The sequence below is a fragment of the Oncorhynchus masou genome, chromosome 32, assembly GCF_036934945.1.
Source record: "Oncorhynchus masou masou isolate Uvic2021 chromosome 32, UVic_Omas_1.1, whole genome shotgun sequence".
Lineage (NCBI taxonomy): Eukaryota > Metazoa > Chordata > Actinopteri > Salmoniformes > Salmonidae > Oncorhynchus > Oncorhynchus masou.
In genome coordinates this window covers 31,724,740-31,746,412 of record NC_088243.1, presented here as the reverse complement: position 1 = coordinate 31,746,412, position 21,673 = coordinate 31,724,740, and the positions used below count along the sequence as shown (strand labels likewise).

At 40.0% G+C, this 21,673-nt stretch overlaps 1 protein-coding gene across 1 annotated transcript; it reads left to right on the top strand.

Annotated features, from left to right (window-relative positions):
• Positions 1 to 10,267: 10,267 nt before the first annotated feature.
• LOC135525930 (neuroglobin-like) lies at positions 10,268 to 21,387 on the top strand. The gene is made up of 5 exons (XM_064953905.1): positions 10,268 to 10,565; positions 13,894 to 14,001; positions 14,819 to 14,939; positions 15,041 to 15,121; positions 18,780 to 21,387. The coding sequence occupies exons 1-5, from the start codon at positions 10,405 to 10,407 to the stop codon at positions 18,897 to 18,899; spliced, it is 591 nt and encodes a 196-aa protein (XP_064809977.1). The 5' UTR covers positions 10,268 to 10,404; the 3' UTR covers positions 18,900 to 21,387.
• The last annotated feature ends 286 nt before the right edge of the window (positions 21,388 to 21,673 follow it).

Below are 21,673 nucleotides of genomic sequence, written 5' to 3'. Positions count from 1 at the left end.
CCTAATTATTTGTGGTTTCTTTGTCAGTAGGAAAAATGATCTAATATGAAAAATGAAGGCATTTTTTTCAGTTGATTGTCACTTAGAGGAAGTCTGTATTTTGACAACTGTCACAGAGCTGTAATGGGAGTTTGAATCTTAGCTTCCTGGGCATTAGAGGAGACACGCCATACTCATCGTAGACATCTTTAACAGATACCGTGGCAGATGGAAACCTGGTTTGTCTGAGGTCCCATTAGGCTGTGTCTAAACGTGATGCTTCTATATACACCTGCATTTACACTGAACAAAAATATAAACGCAACATGTAAAGTGTTGGTCTCATGTTTCATGGGCTGAAATAAAAGATCCCAGAAATGTTCCATACGCTCAAAAAGCTTCTCTCAAATTATGTGCACAAATTTGTTTACATCCCTGTTAGTGAGCTTTTCTCCTTTGCCAAGATAATCCATCCGCCTGACAGTTGTGGCATATCAAGAAGCTGATTTAAACCGCATGATCATTACACAGCTGCACCTTGTGCTGGGGACAATAAAAAATCTACTCTAAAATGTGCAGTTTTGTGTTACAACACGATGCCACAGATGTCTCAAGTTGAGGGAGCTTGCAATTGGCCTGGTGACTGCAGGAATGTCTACCAGAGCTGTTGCCAGATCATTTAATGTTCATTTCTCTACAATAGTCACCTCCAACATCGTTTTGGAGAATTTGGCAGTATGTTCAACCGACCTCACAACCGCAGACCATGTGTAACCACGCCAGCCAAGGACCTCCACATCCTGCTTCTTCATCTCCGCTATCATTTGAGACCAGCCACCCGGACGGACAGCTGATGAAACTGGAGTATTTCTGTCTGTAATAAAGCCCTTTGTGGGGGAAAAACTCATTCTGAGTGGCTGGGCCTGGCTCCCAAGTGGGTGAGTCTATGCCGTCCCAGGCCCACCCATGGCTGCATCCTGCCCAGTCATGTGAAATCCATAGATTAGGTCCAACTGAATTAATTTCAATTGACTGATTTCCTTATATCAACTAACTCTGTAAAATCATTGAAGTTGTTGTGTTTAATATTTTTGTTCAGTATAAATGTCTACTGTGTATCCAGATTCCCTTTTCCCGTGCTACATTCAAATGCCAGTATACATTCTACAAGTAGTGGAACAGGCAAAACATGATAACCCCATGTCTGATGACAGTAGCTCTACTGTAGCTAACAAGCCAGCTAACCTCTGTAGCATTGCAAACGGGTTAGCATAACTCGTTTCTAAATACTAGCTAGCATTTTATGAGGCCACCAAACACGTTCCTCACAAGTTAGGAACATATTTTCTCCAACATTATAATGAAAAGGTGCCTCTAGGTCCCAAAACACAAGTTTTCTGGAGACTTGTGGGAGGAATGCCGACTACGCCGCCCACTGGATGCACTTTCGGTATCGTCGTACTCCGATAGCAGAAGTCAAGTGTAGACACTATGCCATGGGGAAAAACTGAGCATAGATTTGACTCATACCATTACTTTACTAAAAACTGTGTGTCTCGAACCTGAACCATTCAAAACATATTTCACCAGAGCTACTGTATATGTGTGGGTATATACAGTGCATTCGGAAAGTATTCAGACCCCCTGACCTTTTCCACATTTTGTTACGTAACAGCCTTATTCTAAAATGTATTAAATTGTTTTTTCCCTTTATCAATCTACACACACTACCCCATAATGACAAAGCAAAAACAGGTTTTTAGAAATGTTTGCATATTTGAAGTATGACATTTACATAAGTATTCAGACCCTTTACTCAGTACTTTACTGAAGCACCTTTGGCAGCGATTACAGCCTTGAGTCTTCTTGGGTATGAAGCTACAAGCTTGGCACATCTATATTTGGGGAGTTTCTCACATTCTTCTCTGCAGATCCTCTCAAGCTCTGTCAGGTTGGATGCGGAGTGTTACGGCTCAGCTATTTTCAGGTTTCTCCAGAGATGTTAAATCGGATTCAAGTCCGGGCTCTGGCCGGGCCACTCAAGGACATTGAGACTTGTCCCGAAGCCACTCCTGTGTTGTCTTGACGGTGTGCTAATGTAACAGTATAATTTTTAAACCGTCCCCTTGCCTATACCCGGGCGCGAACCAGGGACCTTCTGCACACATCAACAACAGTCACCCTCGAAGCATCGTTACCCATCGCGCCACAAAAGCTGCGGCCCTTGCAGAGCAAGGGGAACCACTACTTCAAGGTCTCAGAGCAAGTGACATCACCAATTGAAACGCTATTTAGCGCACACCGCTAACTAAGCTAGCCGTTTCACATCCGTTACACTCACCCCCCTTTTGACCTTCCTCCTTTTCCGCAGCAACCAGTGATCCGGGTCAACAGCATCAATGTAACAGTATAATTTTAAACCGTCCCCTCGCCCATACCCGGGCGCGAACCAGGGACCTTCTGCACACATCAACAACAGTCACCCACGAAGCATCGTTACCCATCGCTCCACAAAAGCCGCGGCCCTTGCAGGGCAAGGGGAACCACTACTTCAAGGTCTCAGAGCAAGTGACGTCACCGATTGAAACGCTATTTAGCGCACACCGCTAACTAAGCGAGCCGTTTCACATCCGTTACACTAAGGGTCATTGTCCTGCTGGAAGGTAAACATTCGCCCCAGACTGAGCACTCTGGAGCAAGTTTTCAATCAAGGATCTCTCTGTACTTTGCTCCGTTAATCTTTCCCTGACTAGTCTCCCAGTCCCCGCCTCTGAAAAATATCCCCACAGCATGATGCTGCCACCACCATGCTTCACCATAGGGAATGTGCCATGTTTCCTCCAGACGCTTGGCTTGCAGGCTAAAGAGTTCAATCTTGGTTTCATCAGACCAGATAATCTTGTTTCTCATGGTCTGAGAGTCCTTTGGTTTGGAGTCCAAATTTGATCATTTTGGTTCCAACCGCAGTGTTTTTGTGAGACGCAGAGTAGGTGAACGGATGATCTCCGCATGTGTGGTTCCCACCGTGAAGCATTGAGGAGGAGGTGTGATGGTGCTTTTCTGGTGAAGCTGTTGGTTATTTATTTAGAATTCAAGGCACACTTAACCAGCATGGCTACCACAGCATTCTGCAGCGATATGCCATCTGATTTATGCTTAGTGGGACTATCATTTGTTTTTCAACAGGACAATGACCCAACACACACCCAGGCTGTGTAAGGGCTATTTTACCAAGAAGGAGAGTGATGGAGTGCTGCATCAGATGACCTGGCCTCCACAATCACCCGACCTCAACACAATTGAGAAGGTATGGGATGAGTTGGCCCGCAGAGTGAAGGAAAAGCAGCCAACAAGTGCTCATCATATGTGGAAACTCCAACAAGAATGTTGGAAAAGCATTCCTCATGAAGCTGGTTGAGAGAATGCCAAGAGTGTTAAAAGCTGTCATCAATGCAAAGGGTGGCTACTTTGAAGAATATAAATTATATTTGGATTTTAACACTTTTTTGGGTTACTACATTATTCCATATGTGTTATTTCATAGTTTTGATGTCTTCACTATTATTCTATAGCAGTAAAAAAAAAATCATTGAATGAGTATATGTGTCCAAAGTTTGACTGGCACTGTATATATATACAGTGGGGCAAAAAAGTATTTAGTCAGACACCAATTGTGCAAGTTCTCCCACTTAAAAAGATGAGAGAGGCCTGTAATTTTCATCATAGGTACACTTCAACTATGACAGACAAAATGAGAAAAAAAAATCCAGAAAATCACATTGTAGGATTTTTAATGAATTGATTTGCAAATTATGGTGGAAAATAAGTTTGGTCACCTACAAACTAGCAAGATTTCTGGCTCTCACAGACCAGTAACTTCTTCTTTAAGAGGCTCCTCTGTCCTCCACTCGTTACCTGTATTAATGGCACCTGTTTGAACTTGTTATCAGTATAAAAGACACCTGTCCCCAACCTCAAACAGTCACACTCCAAACTCCACTATGGCCAAGACCAAAGAGCTGTCAAAGGACACCAGAAACAGACTACGATTTAAAACTGCACATGGAGACAAAGATCGTACTTTATGGAGAACTGTCCTCTGGTCTGATGAAACAAAAATAGAACTGTTTGGCCATAATGACCATCTTTATGTTTGGAGTGAAAAAGGGGGAGGCTTGCAAGCCAAAGAACACCATCCCAACCATGACACACGATGGTGGCAGCATCATGTTGTGGGGGTGCTTTGCTGCAGGAGGGACTGGTGCACTTCACAAAATAGATGGCATCATGAAGGAGGAAAATTATGTGGATATATTGAAGCAACATCTCAAGACATCAGTCAGGAAGTTAAAGCTTGGTCGCAAATCGGTCTTCCAAATGGGTAATGACCCCAAGCATACTTCCAAAGTTGTGGCAAAATGGCTTAAGGACAACAAAGTTATAGGAGTGGCCATCACAAAGCCCTGACCTCAATCCTATAGAAAATGTGTGGGCAGAACTGAAAAAGCGTGTGTGAGCAAGGAGGCCTACAAACCTGACTCAGTTACACCATCTCTGTCAGATGGAATGGGCCAAAATTCATCCAACTTACTGTGGGAAGCTTGTGGAAGTCTACCTGAAACGTTTCACCCAAGCTCAACAATATAAAGGCAATAATACCAATTACTTATTTAGTGTATGTAAACTTCTGATCCACTGGGAATGTGATGAAAGAAATAAAAGCTGAAATAAATCATTCTCTCCACTATTATTCTGACATTTTACATTAAAATAAAGTGGTGATGCTAAGACAATTAATTTTTACTTGGATTAAATTGGAATCGTGAAAAACTGAGTTTGAATGTATTTTGCTAAGGTGTACGTTAACTTCCGACTTCAACTGTATATATACACACACACACATTATTCACGCCCCTTGACTTTTTCCACATTTTGTTGTGTTAAAGCCTGAATATAAAATGGATTGTGGCCTGCATACAATACCCCATAATGTGAAAGTGTAATTGTTTTTCGAAATGTTTACAAATTAATTAAAAGCTGACATTTCATGAGTCAAGACGTATTCATACCCTTTTATGGCAAGCCTAAATAATTTCAGGAGTAAAAATGTGGTTAATTTGCATGGATTCACTATGTGTGCAATAATAGTGTTTAACATGATTTTGAATGTCTTCCTCATCTCTGTACACACTGTAAGGTCCCTCAATTGAGCAATGAATTTCAAACACAGATTCAACCACATACAGTGCCTTGCGAAAGTATTCGGCCCCCTTGAACTTTGCGACCTTTTGCCACATTTCAGGCTTCAAACATAAAGATATAAAACTGTATTTTTTTGTGAAGAATCAACAACAAGTGGGACACAATCATGAAGTGGAACGACATTTATTGGATATTTCAAACTTTTTTAACAAATGAAAAACTGAAAAATTGGGCGTGCAAAATTATTCAGCCCCCTTAAGTTAATACTTTGTAGCGCCACCTTTTGCTGTGATTACAGCTGTGGGGTATGTCTCTATCAGTTTTGCACATCGAGAGACTGACATTGTTTCCCATTCCTCCTTGCAGCTCAGTGAGGTTGGATGGAGAGCATTTGTGAACAGCAGTTTTCAGTTCTTTCCACAGATTCTCGATTGGATTCAGGTCTGGACTTTGACTTGGCCATTCTAACACCTGGATATGTTTATTTTTTAACCATTCCATTGTAGATTTTGCTTTATGTTTTGGATCATTGTCTTGTTGGAAGACAAATCTCCGTCCCAGTCTCAGGTCTTTTGCAGACTCCACCAGGTTTTCTTCCAGAATGGTCCTGTATTTGGCTCCATCCATCTTCCCATCAATTTTAACCATCTTCCCTGTCCCTGCTGAAGAAAAGCAGGCCCAAACCATGATGCTGCCACCACCATGTTTGACAGTGGGGATGGTGTGGTCAGGGTGATGAGCTGTGTTGCTTTTACGCCAAACATAACGTTTTGCATTGTTGCCAAAAAGTTCAATTTTGGTTTCATCTGACCAGAGCACCTTCTTCCACATGTTTGGTGTGTCTCCCTAGGTGGCTTGTGGCAAATTTTAAACGACACTTTTTATGGATATCTTTAAGAAATGGCTTTCTTCTTGACACTCTTCCATAAAGGCCAGATTTGTGCAATATACGACTGATTGTTGTCCTATGGACAGAGTCTCCCACCTCAGCTGTAGATCTCTGCAGTTCATCCAGAGTGATCATGGGCCTCTTGGCTGCATCTCTGATCAGTCTTCTCCTTGTATGAGCTGAAAGTTTAGAGGGACGGCCAGGTCTTGGTAGATTTGCAGTGGTCTGATACTCCTTCCATTTCAATATTATCGCTTGCACAGTGCTCCTTGGGATGTTTAAAGCTTGGGAAATCTTTTTGTATCCAAATCCGGCTTTAAACTTCTTCACAACAGTATCTCGGACCTGCCTGGTGTGTTCCTTGTTCTTCATGATGCTCCTTGCGCTTTTAACGGACCTCTGAGACTATCACAGTGCAGGTGCATTTATACGGAGACTTGATTACACACAGGTGGATTGTATTTATCATCATTAGTCATTTAGGTCAACATTGGATCATTCAGAGATCCTCACTGAACTTCTGGAGAGAGTTTGCTGCACTGAAAGTAAAGGGGCTGAATAATTTTGCACGCCCAATTTTTCAGTGTTTGATTTGTTGAAATTTCCAATAAAAGTCGTTCCACTTCATGATTGTGTCCCACTTGTTGTTGATTCTTCACAAAAAAATACAGTTTTATATCTTTATGTTTGAAGCCTGAAATGTGGCAAAAGGTCGCAAAGTTCAAGGGGGCCGAATACTTTCGCAAGGCACTGTAGACCAGGGAGGTTTTCCAATGCCTTGACAAAGGGCACCTATTAGTAGATGGGTAAACATAAAAAGCAGACATTGATTATCCTTTTGAGCATGGTGAAATTATTAATTACAATTTGGATGGTGTGTCAATACACCTAGTCACTCCAAAGATACAGGCGTCCTTCCTAACTCAGTTGCTGGGGAGGAGGGAAAACGCTCAGGGATTTCACCATGAGGTCAATGGTGACTTTAAAACATGGCTGTGATAGGAGAAAATGAGGATGGATCAACTACATTGCAGTTACACCACAATACTAACCTACCTGACAGAGGGAAAAGAAGGAAGCCTGTACAGAATAAAAAATATTTCAAAACATGCATCCTGTTTGCAAAAAAGCACTAAAGTAATACTGCAAAAATTTGGCAAAGCAATGAACTTTTTATCCTGAATACAAAGTGTTGTGTTTGGGCAAATCCAACGCAACATATTTCTGAGTACCACTCTCCATATTTTCAAGCATAGTGGTGACTGCATCATGTTAGGGGTAGGCTTGTAATCATTAAAGACTGGGAAGTTTTTCAGGATAAAAGAGAAACTGGATGGAGCTAAGCAAAGGCAAAATCCTAGAGGAAAATCGGGTTCAGTCTGCTTTCCACCAGACACTGGGAGATGTATTCACCTTTCAGCATGACAATAACTTGAAACAGCTACACTGGAGTTGCTTACCAAGAAGACAGTGAATTTTCCTGAGTGGTGAAGTTACAGTTTGACTAAAATCTACTTGAAAATCTATGGTAAGACCTGGAAATGGTTGTGTAGCAATGATCAACAACCAATACGACTGAGTTTTATGAAAATAATAATGGCAAATGTTGCACAATACAGGTATCGCAATCATGGGTTTGAATACTTATGTAAATTAGATCATTCTGTATTTCATGTTCAATACATTTGTAAAAATGTCTAAAGACATATTTTCACTTTGTCAGTATGGGGTATTTTGTGTAGATGGGTGAGAAAATATATTTAATACCTTTTTTATTCAGGCTGTAACACAACAAAATGTGGAATAAATCAAGGGGTACAAATATATTTAGAAGGCACTGTATATATAATAATTAGTGTGCTTGACAGCAAGAACAGTAGGCTGGGTTACTGTTATTTCTCATCCTTTTTTATTATTCCACTTCATCCCAATTTTGCTGGTGGAACTACAGTGCCTTGCAGAAGTATTCATCCCCCTTGGCGTTTTTCCTATTTTGTTGCATTACAACCTGTAATTTAAATTGATTTTTAATTGAATTTCATAAAATGGACATACACAAAATAGTCCAAATTGGTGAAGTGAAATGGTAAAAATACCTTGTTTCAAAGAAAAATTCAAAAAATATAAATTGAAAAGTGGTGCATGCATATGTGTTCACACCTTTTGCTTGGAAGCCCCTAAATAAGATCTGGTGCAACCAAGTACCTTCAGAAGTCACATAATTAGTTGGATTGCACAGGGGTATACTTTATTTAAGTGTCACATGATCTGTCACATGATCTCAGTAAATATACCCCTGTTCTGAAAGGCCCCAGAGCAACACCACTAAGCAAGAGGCACCACCAAACAAGCGGCACCATGAAAACCAAGGAGCACACCAAACAAGTCAGGGAGTTGTGGAGAAGTACAGATTAGGGTTGGGTTATAAAAAAATATCCAAAACTTTGAACATCCTACGGAGCACCATTAAATCCATGATTAAAAATGTTAAGAATATGGCACCACAACAAACCTGCCACAATAAAACTTCATTTGCATCTTCAAAGTGGTAGGCATGTTGAGTAAAACAAATGATACAAACCCCCCAAAAACGTATTTTAATTCCAGGTTGTAAGGCAACAAAATAGGAAACATGGCAAGGAGGGTGAATACTTTTACAAGCCACTGTACGTATTTGAAATCAAATATACCTACTGTAACAACGTGTGTGTCGGTGGCAGGGAAGTCAGCCACAGGAGAATCGGACTTGGTATAAATGGAGTCGTTTAATAAACTTTAATAAACTCCAAAACCAAAAATACAACATAAATAAAAGTGGGTACAAGAACCCATCGCGCACCAATACATAATACTCGAACAAACAATCTCCGACAAGGACATGATGGGAAACAGAGGGTTAAATACACCACATGTAATTGATGGGATTGGAACCAGGTGTGAAGGAAGACAAGACAAAACCAATGGAAAATGAGAAGTGGATCAGTGATGGTTAGAAGATCGGTGACGTCGACCGCCGAACACCGCCCCAACAAGGAGAGGGACAGACTTCGGCCGAAGTCGTGACACCTACTTGTCTTTAAAAATAAATTACAAGAGGCTATTCATTTTTGTCGGCATTCATGTGTTATGTTCTATGTTGATTGTCAGTTATAAAAGTGAGAATAGACTATATTGAAATGTCTGTTAGCTTAATTATTTATTAATTTTAGTAGTGTGCATAAGCAGCTAGGAAGAGATGGTAAGGGGACTCTCATTAGCCCTTAAAAGTAAAATATCTTGCCTATGTATTGCATGATGACAAGTGTCAGCAACAAGTGTCAGCCTCAACCACCTTTAGATTTGTATTCAAGGTGGGATACCTTGGAAAATTAATTGTTATAGTTAACATTTTTCAAACCCCCTGCACTTGGGAAACATACCCCCCTGCAAGTCTTTAAAGGCATTGTTCATCCACATTAATTAATGTTATTTTATATTTTTCTTTCCAAAATTCTTAGTGCTCTAATCTCTCAGTGTTCATCTCAAAGTACACCAGATTAATGCATGTAGCTGCTGAAATCAAATTGTTCTTCTCTGGGGGAGGATTCCCCCATACACCTCTACTACAGTTCCACCTCTGGCTTTGGGCTAAACCTCCAATGTCTTCAAATCTTGGAAACGCCCCTGGAAATATGATAGAAATATTATAAACCATGGTCATATTTACCTATATGAAGCCTATAAAAATACATACATAAGATGCATAGACTACTACAGTATTCATCGTTGTGCTTTTGGCAGTAGTTATGGGAAAAAAATGTTACCCCTCCCCTCAAGGTTACAGAAAATGAACTCTTATTACGAAGCACTCCTGCGCTCTGGATATCACTGAATCCCATTCATGCTGGATGGTGTAGCCCAGTTGTTTCCAATCTGTGTTCCGGGGTATTGTAGGTCGTCTGTGACTATTTTAGATGTTTTATAATAAAAAAATGAATTCTAATAACAGTTGGGATTATTAATGTTATTATAAGAAATTGTATTTTACTTTTCACAATCAAAATTGTGTTACATTCATTTCAAAAAAATTAACTGCTAAGATATTTTATGTAAAAAAAAAATATATACGAATCCCCGATCTTTTGATAGCGATTTGGTGGTCCCCGGAACGGAACATTTTGGGAACCTCTGGTGTAGCCTAGATTTACAGCCATACGCGCAAGAGGAGTATACGTGAACCATATGCCAGGGGAGCAGACCTTTCTCTCGGCAGTAATTCGGTTATTTTTGCGTCTGTTGTGTTATTACTAAAGTAGGTTACCTACATTTAAGTTAATTGTACTGTAGCAAAAAGAATGGGCTGCGCAATATCAGGACTGGCACCGAAAACACTTGGAGAGACAAAAACGGAAGAAGAGGTTGCGCATCTCAACGAGAAGCAAATCCAGATGATCAAAGAGTCCTGGAAAGTTATCCAGGAGGACATTGCGAAAGTTGGAATTATTATGTTCGTCAGGTGAGATGTTTTGAATAGTTTTGTTTTAGTTATTTGTAAGCAAGTTAGATATTCGCTTTATCAGACTGAACATTTTCATAATACACATCTCGCACATAGAAAGGCAAAACTCTTCAACACTATTGCTCTCAACTTCAAATAACAGAGATAAATACATTCCAGAAATGATTGAATAAATTGGCAAGAACAAAGACAGTTTGACCGTAGGGACTGCATGATACTGTAAGTGACTAATGCTACGTTTATTATCATTCATGACGTATTTGTATTTAATATGGATCCCCATTACAGCTACTCTACATTGTGTCCAGCAAAATTAAGGCAGTTATACGAAATTAAAAACATGACAATAAATACATTCATTATTCACAACACACTATCTGTGTGCCCTCAGGCCCATACATGACTATAAATTAAAGAATATGCCTAACTTCACATTACTCAAACTGTTATTACACAGTAGTTATTTGTCTATGTGTGTTAATTATAGCTGCCATACATATGACTTTGTGGAAACAGTAGGATCAAAATGTAGGATCAACACATTATAATTGTTATATTGTATGAGAATTAAGCCCCATCATCCTAATAAAATTATGTCACTCCTTGTGCTGCCAAAAAGCTCTCAAGGCATTTTAGGGAGAGACATTATTTGGCTCAATGATTGAATGTGACTGTGACATTGTGCCTAACCTCTGCTCACAAGCAAGCAACTGTACATAGTCATATTCTTTAACCTCTGCCACATCCTTCTGCCTTGGGGCTTGGAGACTTTCATGAAGGGGTTGGAGGGTGTTGCCTCCCTCCCATCATCCAACATTACATCTCAATGTTGCATAACAAATATACAGCACCAGTCTTCTTCCCATCTACTGACAAACAAAGACATTCACAGCAAAGAAAACACATTGCAACGAGCACAATGGCCAGCCTTTGAAATGTAATAGCTCGCAGACAGAGAAAAAAAACATGAATATTGAGTGCACAATGCATTCCTAGTTTGGTGCTAATGTAGTCAGACATTATGGCTGTTAGTGGAGAGAGATGGAGAGAGAGAGACCACCAGGCACAGCACAGCAGATGGCTTCAAGCCCAATCAGGGCAATGTGTCTGGCCTGGAGGAGATCCAGAGAGTTGAAGAGATTGACCTTAGCGTGTTGGCCTGGGACCACTGGGGCCTTCCTTGGTTTAAGGTCACTTTAAGGCCCCTAGAAACAAAGGCTGACCTCGGGTTATCAGCAAGGCTGTCCTCAGGTTAACAGCATGCACATTCAATTAAGGCAGCACTGTGAAGACTCCACCTTGTTGCCCTCCTCTGCTCTGTGTACTACTAGACCAAGAGTGTCTCACCAGGGAATGTATTTCCTATAAGCTGACAGTGGAAATGTAATTGATGGACTGTACAGATCATGCTGTGTGTATGCTATGTGAGGAAATGTAAACTCTTCTATCAAAGGCGAGCCTTTGAAATACCTACTGCATATGAGAGAGCAGGAATTAGAATTCCACTTCCACTTCAAACCCCTCAAGTACAGGGAATACACTGTAGATCAAAGTGTCGAGCTCTTGAACCGTGGTTTTCTGTGTGTGGGAGAAAACGAGACCAGGGTCATTTCCTCTGTGCTCTCACATCAGTGAGGTGTGGTATGAATTACATTGTGCCTATAAAGTGAGAATGACATTCACAGTAAAGAATATGTCCTCTAACAGCTTTGCCCGGAATAGGACTCATCTCGAAATCCACTTATCTTGACATCCATTTCACCTAGCCACAGAACTGTACAATTTATTCAGGTCTGCATTCAGTGCAGCATATGTCCAGAAAATGTTTATTTTTTCTTCAGCATGTATTACTTTGCTTCCCTGTTCATACTTTGTCATTCACTGTTGTTCTTTAACAGTTCTAGTAATTGTGGCATAATTCCCTATCATTCATGTGTCAAATTAAGTCCCCTGAGACATATCACTTATAGTACACGTTTTATTATCAGCCAAAATGCATTAAAAAACATTCATTTTTAATGCAAGAACATAGCCACCATTCAGAGAGACCTATTTTGAAATCACCCCACATCTCTTCTCTGCTCCTATTCATTTATTTCAAGGGCCTTGTGTTTCTGACAGTAGCAATGGACTGAGATACAACTCTGAGTGTAAATAAGGTTCTCTCCCTCACACACAGAGGCAGCAAAAGGTGCAAATCAAAGTGTATGTGCAAAGCTCTTATACCTCACTTCATAAAATGACTGACGAGAGGGATGAGGGAAAACACAAAAAAAGAGGAGATGATTGGTTGATTACTATGAACATAATTAGCATTATAAAGCCAAGTAATTCATGTATGGTTCCTTTAGATCCTACGGAGCTTTAATGGTATATTCCATAAATGGTGATGTATACATTTATGGAACTCACAGCAGGGTGTGTGTTTACTGATTTCGTGACTATATTTAAGGTAGACACCTCTGCTGGAAATGCTCACTGATAGTATTGCAACATTAGTTAAATATCTTGTTAAAAGGACCAATGAAGCCATTTTTATCTCAATATAAAATTATTTCTGGGTAACAATTAAGTACCTTACTGTGATTGTTTTCAATTAAAAATGGTCAAAAATAAACAAAAACTTCTATTTAATTTCTCAAGCAAGACTTTTTATAGGACTTTCTGGGAGTGGTCTGAGTGGGGAAGGGGAATCTGAAAACTGTCTGTCATTAGCAGAGAAGTTTGGAACTTTCTTTCTTATTGCTCTATTAAATAAGTTACCGCATGGTGATGTCACCAGGCAGACCAAAACTCCAGCCAATCAAAACAGGCAACAATTTCCGGTGGTCATTTCAAACAGCTCTTACACTAAACAGACATTATCATAATTTTCACAATTTGATAGTAACCTCAGTGTGGAAATATATATAAAACAGAGGAAAATCACATTTTTGACTGCACGCGTAAAAAATGAAACGATTTACTAAGTCTGAATCAGGCCCAAAATGCATAAAATAAAATAGAAAAATCAAACGAACAATCAGATCTCAGAGATTTTCGTAAAATCACTGTGTGGATGAGATGTGATGACTTTAAACAAAGAAGATATTGACAAGGATAGAGACAGGCATGGCTTAACTAGAGGACCATATCAACACTTACATTATAAAAAAAACAGTGGATGACTTTTAAGACCTTATTTACTTGCTTGAACTCTATTACGTAGTCAGTGGGAGAATTTGGAGGAGGGATGTTTGTGTGTGGGCATGAATACGTCAGTTTGGTTAAGGCAGGCTTAATGAAGCTGGCTCTTGTAGGCTCATGTCTGTTGTCTTGGTAACAGGTTATTTGAGACCCATCCAGAATGCAAGGATGTATTCTTCCTGTTCCGAGACGTGGAGGACCTTGAGATGTTACGAACCAGCCGGGAGCTCAGGTCACATGGCCTACGGTCAGTCGCCACACCACAACACTGTACAACTCTTAAGTTCAATACACTACAGCCGGTGTGCCACAGAGGGAATGGTATTTTTATATATTTTTTTTTTACATATATCTCACAATGTACCATCACTGATTACATTGAAGCAAACTAATACTGTAGAGAATAATTTTCCTATTTCAAAGATCTGTCAACACTGTTTGTGTCCCTATATGAGATTATCATTATCTGGCTAGCTATTATCAGGTCTGCTGCCAGTGAAGAACACACTTATCTTCCACATGCAGCTCCCAATGGTGTGTTTTCTCCATTCTGTTGTGTCACTGGGGTATGCTGAGCCTCTTAGTTTTTCTCCCCACAAAAGGCCAATAAACCTAATTAAGCCTGAGGACTCCACTTAATCAAAGGTATGAAGGCTACAGTGGCATTACAGGAGACAGACATGGATATGTACACTACATCTCCACACGGCCCTTCCGAGCTTATACTCCCAGGAAAAGGCCAAGTGCCCCTCAAATCACTTGCACAGGCATTAGTGCAAAAAGTCCTCACCGGCCCCCAGAGGGAGTACACCCATTTATTATTCTTGTGCATATTTATTTTTCTGCATAAACTCTCCATAACATGCTCTTTGGCGTAAAATACAGGCCTACGGGCAACAACGGAACCATGTTCAGTTTCAGCGTTTAATGTCGGAGAACAATTGTTGAAAGAGGATAAACTATGACTAAATTAAGTGCCCGCTGTATGATCAAATGATGGTGATCATCAAGGTCATCAAGGTGTGCCTGTGGGTCCTAATATCCAGGCCTGTGTTTCCTCTCAGAGTAATGTCCTTCATTGAGAAAAGTGTGGCCAGATTGGACCAGCTGGAGAGACTAGATGTTCTGGCTGTGGAGCTAGGGATGAGCCATTACCATTACAACGCCCCACCCAAATACTACAGCGTAAGACACACACACTGACGATGCATCTTAAGCAAAGTTAGAGTTTGCATTTTTGGGGGGATACATGTATACATCCCTATTCTGGTGTGATTTCTTTCCAGTATGTAGGAGCAGAATTCATCTGTGCTGTCCAACCCATTCTCAAAGAGAGATGGACCCCTGAACTTGAGGAGGCATGGAAGGTACACATTTCAGTCTTTCTTGGCGCCCCCTGTGATTTAATATGTGGGTGTCAATCACATGCTCTTCTAGGAATTCACCCAGTATAAATATCCAGCAGAATGCGTTGAATTGGTATAATCAAGTGTGTAACCAATTATTGTCCAAGAGGTCCCTTGGCTTTCTGCTGTGCCAGAGTTATTCACATCCAATGATTCATGTCAAGATGGAGATTATCACCAGTGGATGAGATAGGTTGACTGACATGAAAATTTCAATTAACCAGAAATGACCATATTATGGAACCAGTGCATGGTTCTGTCACATCATGTAACCCTGCTTTACATAACTAACAAAGTATTTTATCATACACTCTTAAGTAAAATATACATTTCAGTACAATGAAAAACTGCGCTGTGCGTGCTACTGTGCATGATGTGAATAATGTTGTTTTTTCGATAGTCACTGTGTTTTCTAATTCTAGTTTTCTAATTAGTTTTATGGGTTACATGACTCCATGAAAACAATGGATAATTTTACCGAGTGAACTAGCCTGGCTATTATAAATAAAATAAAATGAAATGAGTGAATGAAGATCTGTATTTTATCATAAATGTTCCATTGAAACTGTCTGTACTTGACTCTAGTGGATTCATGGAGAACTACCATTAACTCCAACCTTGAGTTACCTCAGGTTCGTTCAGCCATTCCTATGGGGTAAATGAGTTACCTCAGGTTCGTTCAGCCATTCCTATGGGGTAAATGAGTTACCTCAGGTTCGTTCAGCCATTCCTATGGGGTAAATGAGTTACCTCAGGTTCGTTCAGCCATTCCTATGGGGTAAATTAATGGGTAAGAATGGGGTTTAGGGATAAACGCCAAAAATAAGGTCTGAGGTTAACACAGGAGATCTTATACGTTTTGATCTATAAGATAATATCAGTCAGTTAACATGACCTTTATGAATTATGAAGACTATGTGCTTGTTTTGAATACATAAATGCTTTTTAAAAAAAATCAAAGGGTAGCCTTCCACAAGCTTCCCACAAAAGGGACGTTAGCTAATGAAGATGATCTCATAGAACAACATGTACAAGATCTCCATAAGCCTGTGTTTACCACAGACCTTCGGACTTTGACCCCACGCACAGTGGAGGATGGTTAGAGTGGCCCAAAAAAAATCTCCAAGGATCACAGCTGGAGAATTGCAGGCGTTAGTTGGGTCTTCGGTTCATAAAGTCTCCAAAACTACGATCAGACACCACCTACGTAACCACAAGTTGTTTGGGAGGGTTGCCATAAAAAATCCTTTGCTGTCAAACAACAAACTCAAGCGCCTAGTTTGCCAAACATTACTGGAACTTTCAATGGGACCGGGTTCTATGGTCAGATGAGTCCAAAATAGAGCTTTTTGGAAACAAACACCAAAGGTGGGTTTGGCATAGACAGAAAGATATCCATGCAGAAAAGTACCTCATCCCCACTGTGAAGTATGGTGGTGGTTCTTTGATGTTGTGGGGCTGTTTTTCTTCCAAAGGCCCTGGACAACTTGTTAGGATACATGGTATCATGGACTCCAAGTATCAGCAGATATTAAATCAAAACCTGACTGCCTCTTCTAGGAAGCTTAAACTGGGCCTTGATTGGATCTTCCAGCAGAACAATGAACCAAAGCACACCTCAAAATCAACACAAAAATGGTTCACTGACCACAGAATCAAGGTTTTGCCATGGCCATCCCAGTCCCCTGACCTAAACCCCATAGAAAACATGTGGGATGAGCTGAAGAGGAGAGTTCACGAGCTTGGACCTCGACTCTGAAGGATCTGGAGAGATTCTGGATGGAGGAATGGTCTCAGATCCCTTGCCCTGTGTTCTCCAACCTCATTACCCATTTTAGGAGATGACTCAGAGCTGTTATCTTGGCAAAGGGAGGTTTCACTAAGTATTGAATGAAGGGGTGCCAATAATTGTGGCACACATATGTTTGAGAAAAATATTTGTTTTATGGTTAGAAATTAATTTCTTTCAATTATTTTACTTTAATTGAACGTTTGATTTCTGTGAATATTTTGAATGAAAGACCAAGAGGATAACCAAAATGTTTTTTTTACAGCCTGTTTTGCTCACATTTACAAAGGGTGCCAATATTAGTGGAGGGCACTGTATTCATACCCTTTGACTTATTTCACATTTTGTTGTGTTACAGCCTAAATTCTAAATGGATAAAATAAATAAACACACACAAACACACAATACCCCATAATGACAAAGTGAAAACGTGTTTTTAGATAAATACAGAAATATCGAATTTACTTAAGTATTCACACCCGTGTCAATACTTTGTAGAAGCACCTATGGCAATGATTACAGCGGTGAGTCTTTCTGGGTAAGTATATAAGAATTTTCCACACCTGGATGGCGCAACATTTGCCATTATTCTTTTCAAATTTCTTCAAACTCCATCAAATTGGTTGTTGATCATTGCTACACAACCATTTTCAGATCTTGCCATAGATTTGAGTCAAAACTGTAACTCGGCCACTCAGGAACATTCAGTCTTCTTGGTAGGCAACTCAAGTGTAGATTTGGCCTTGTATTTTAGGTTATTGTCTTGCTGAAAGGGGAATCCATCTCCCAGTGTCTGGTGGAAAGCAGACTGAACCCGGTTTTCCTTTAGGATTTTGCCTGTGCTTAGTTCCATTGTTTATTTTTATCCTGAAAAACTTCCAGTCCTTAACGATTACAAGCATACCCATAGCACGATGCAGCCACCACTATGTTTGAAAATATGGAGAGTAATGTATTGGATTTGCCCCAAATATAACACTTTGTAGTCAGGCCACAAAGTGAATTGCTTAGCCACATTTTTTGCAGTATTACTTTAGGGCCTTGTGGAGAACAGGATGCATGTTTTGGAATATTTTATTCTGTACAGGTATCGTTCTTTTCACTCTGTCAATTAGGTTAGTATTGTGGAGAATCCATCCAGTTTTTCTATCACAGCAATTAAACTAACTGTTTTAACGTCACCATTAGCCTGATGGTAAAATCCCTGAGCTGTTTCCTTCCTCTCTAGAAACTGAGTTAGGAAGGACACCTGTATCTTTGTAGTGACTGGGTGTATTGATACAACAGCCAAAGTATAATTAATAACTCCACCATCTTTTTTTTTTACCCATCTGCCAATAGGCTTCCCTTCTTTGCAAGGCATTGGAAAACGTCCCTGGTCTTTGTGGTTCAAATCCAGTGCTCGACTGAGGGACCTTACAGATAATTATATGTGTGGGGTACAACGATGAGGTAGTCATTAAAAAATATTTTTAAACACTTTTTTTGCACACAGTCAGTCCATGCAACTTGTGCCTTGTTAATTAAACACATTTATACTCCTGAACTTGCCATATCAAAGGGATGGAATACTTATTGACTTAAGACATTTCAGCTTTTCAATTATGGGATATTGTAGGTCATTGACAAAAACATCTCAATTTAATCCATTTTTAAAATCAGGCTGTAACACAACAAAATATGGGAAAAGTCAAAGGGTGGGAATACTTTGGAACAGATTTCCAAAATTAATAAACTCACCAGTTGGGGGAACCCTGCATTCAGACACCTTGATTCGAATTCTACATTATTACAGGTATCCTCATAATTCCTTGTGTGTTTGTGAACCAGACCCTGTTCCTGTACCTGAGCAGGCTTATGAAGCAGGGCTACCAGGAGGAGACAAGCAGACATCACCATGAGGCAGCATCCTGCAAGGAAAGGCCAGAGAAGAGGAACACACCCAGATGAGAGGCCTGGTTATGGCTGGCCTCCACCCAGAGACTGTTGAGCATAGCACAAAAATGTGGCACGTGGCTTTTAGCTGTGTATATAGTGTATTTATCGCTTACAGTATTCATTTTCTACATACAGTTGAAGTTGGAAGTTTATATACACTTAGGTTGGAATAGTTTTTCAACCACTCCACAAATTCCTTGTTAACAAACTAGAGTTTTGGCAAGTCGGTTAGGACATCTACTTTGTGCATGACAAGTAATTTTTCCAACAATAGTTTACAGATTATTTCACTTATATTTCACTGTATCACAATTCCAGTGGGTCAGAAGTTTACATACACTAAGTTGACTGTGCCTTGAAACAGCTTGGAAAATTGTAGACCTCCACAAGTCTGGTCCAACGCCTAAAGGTACCATGTTCATCTGTACAAACAATAGTACGCAAGTATACACACCATGGGACCACTCAGCCGTCATACCGCTCAGGCAGGAGATGCGTTCTGTCTCCTAGAGATGAACGTACTTTGGTGCGAAAAGTGCAAATCAATCCCAGAACACCAGCAAAGGACCTTGTGAAGATGCTGGAGGAAACCGGTACAAAGTATCTATATCCACAGTAAAACGAGTCCTATATCGACATAACCTGAAAGGCCGCTCAGCAAGGAAGAAGTCACTGCTCCAAAACCGCCATAAAAAAAGCCAGACTACGATTTAAAACTACACATGGAGACAAAGATCGTACTTTTTGGAGAACTGTCCTCTGGTCTGATGAAACAAAACTAGAACTGTTTGGCCATAATGACCATCTTTATGTTTGGAGGAAAAAGGGGGAGGCTTGCGAGCCAAAGAACACCATCCCAACCATGATGCACGATGGTGGCAGCATCATGTTGTGGGAGTGCTTTGCTGAAGGAGGGACTGGTGCACTTCACAAAATAGATGGCATCATGAGGGAGGAAAATTATGTGGATATATTGAAGCAACATCAGTCAGGAAGTTAAAGCTTGGTTGCAAATGGGTCTTCCAAATGAACAATGAACCCAAGCATACTTCCAAAGTTATAGTAAAATGGCTTCAGGATAACAAAGTCAAGGTACTGGAGTTGCCATTACAAAGCCCTGATCTCAATTCTATAGAAAATTTGTGTGCAGAACTGAAAAAGTGTGTGCGAGCAAGGAGGCCTACAAACCTAACTCAGTTACACCAGCTGCGCCAGGAGGAATGGGACAAAATTCACCCAACTTATTGTGGGAAGCTTGTGGAAGGCTACCTGAAACGTTTGACCCAAGTTAAACAATTTAACTTTTTATGGCTGCCCTCCCGCTAACGGGATAATTGTCATCAACAACCGCTGAATTGCATAGCGCCACATTCAAATAATATTACTAAAAATATGTATATTCATGAAATCACAAGTGCAATATAGCAAAACACAGCTTAGCCTTTTGTTAATCTACCTGTCTTGTCAGATTTTGAAAATATGCTTTACAGCGAAAGCAATCCAAGCATTTGTGTAAGTTTATCGATCGCTCGACAAAACATTATGTACACCTAGCATCAATTAGCTTGGTCACGAAAATCTGAAAAGCAATCAAATTAATCGTTTACCTTTGATGATCTTCGGATGTTTTCACTCACGAGACTCCCAGTTACACAATAAATGTTCCTTTTGCTCCATAAAGATTATTTTTATATCCAAAATACCTCAGTTTGTTTGGTGCGTTATGTTCAGAAATCCACAGGAAAGAGCGGTCACGACAACGCAGACAAATTCCAAATAGTATCCGTAATGTCCACAGAAACATGTTGAACGTTGTTTTTAAAATATATAATAGATAATATATCAATCACAACTGTCTTTTTCAGTCAGAGAGGGAAAGGCAATGGCTGCCCAAACTCTGTTACGCATACAAAACGCAGCTGGCACCCGGCCATACAATGACGATATCTTTCTCGCTCATTTTTCAAAATAAAAGCCTGAAACTATGTCTAAAGACCGTTGACACCTTGAGGAAGCGATAGGAAAAGGAATCTGGTTGATAATGGAGCAAAGGCAGGCTATGGAGCATGGAGTTTTCAAACTAGAAGCTAATTCCTGGTTAGATTTTCATCAGAGTTTCACCTGCAATATCAGTTCTGTTATACCCACAGACAATATTTTGACAGTTTTGGAAACTTTAGTGTTTCCTATCCAATACTAATAATAATATGCATATATTAACAAGACTGAGGAGCAGGCCGTTTAGTATGGGCAACTTATTCATTCAAGCTATTCAATACTGCTCCCCAGCCATAAGAAGTTAAAGGCAATGTTACCAAATACGAATTGTAAACTTCTGACCCACTGGGAATGTCATGAAAGAAATAAAAGCTGAAATAAATCACTCTACTATTATTCTGACATTTCACATTCTTAAAATAAAGTCATCATCCTAACTGACCTAAGACAGGGAATTTTTACTAGGATTAAATGCCAGGAACTGTGAAAAAATGAGTTTAAATGTATTTGGCCAAGGTGTATGTAAACTTCCAACTTCAACTGTAGCTCGTGTTATCAGCCTACAATGTAAAGTTAAACGGCGTATTCCTTATTTCAACAAATCGCTGCCAGATTGATATTTATTCCAACAAAGCACTTTCTCATTTTACAGTAACAATTTGTATTCCTCATCAATGACATTGTGATAAACAATGACATGACATCATTCATCTGACATGTGTTAAAAGCTGCAGCTGTGTGTCATTCACTGGAAAGTAATTATAATCCTTAACGATAATTATCATGGT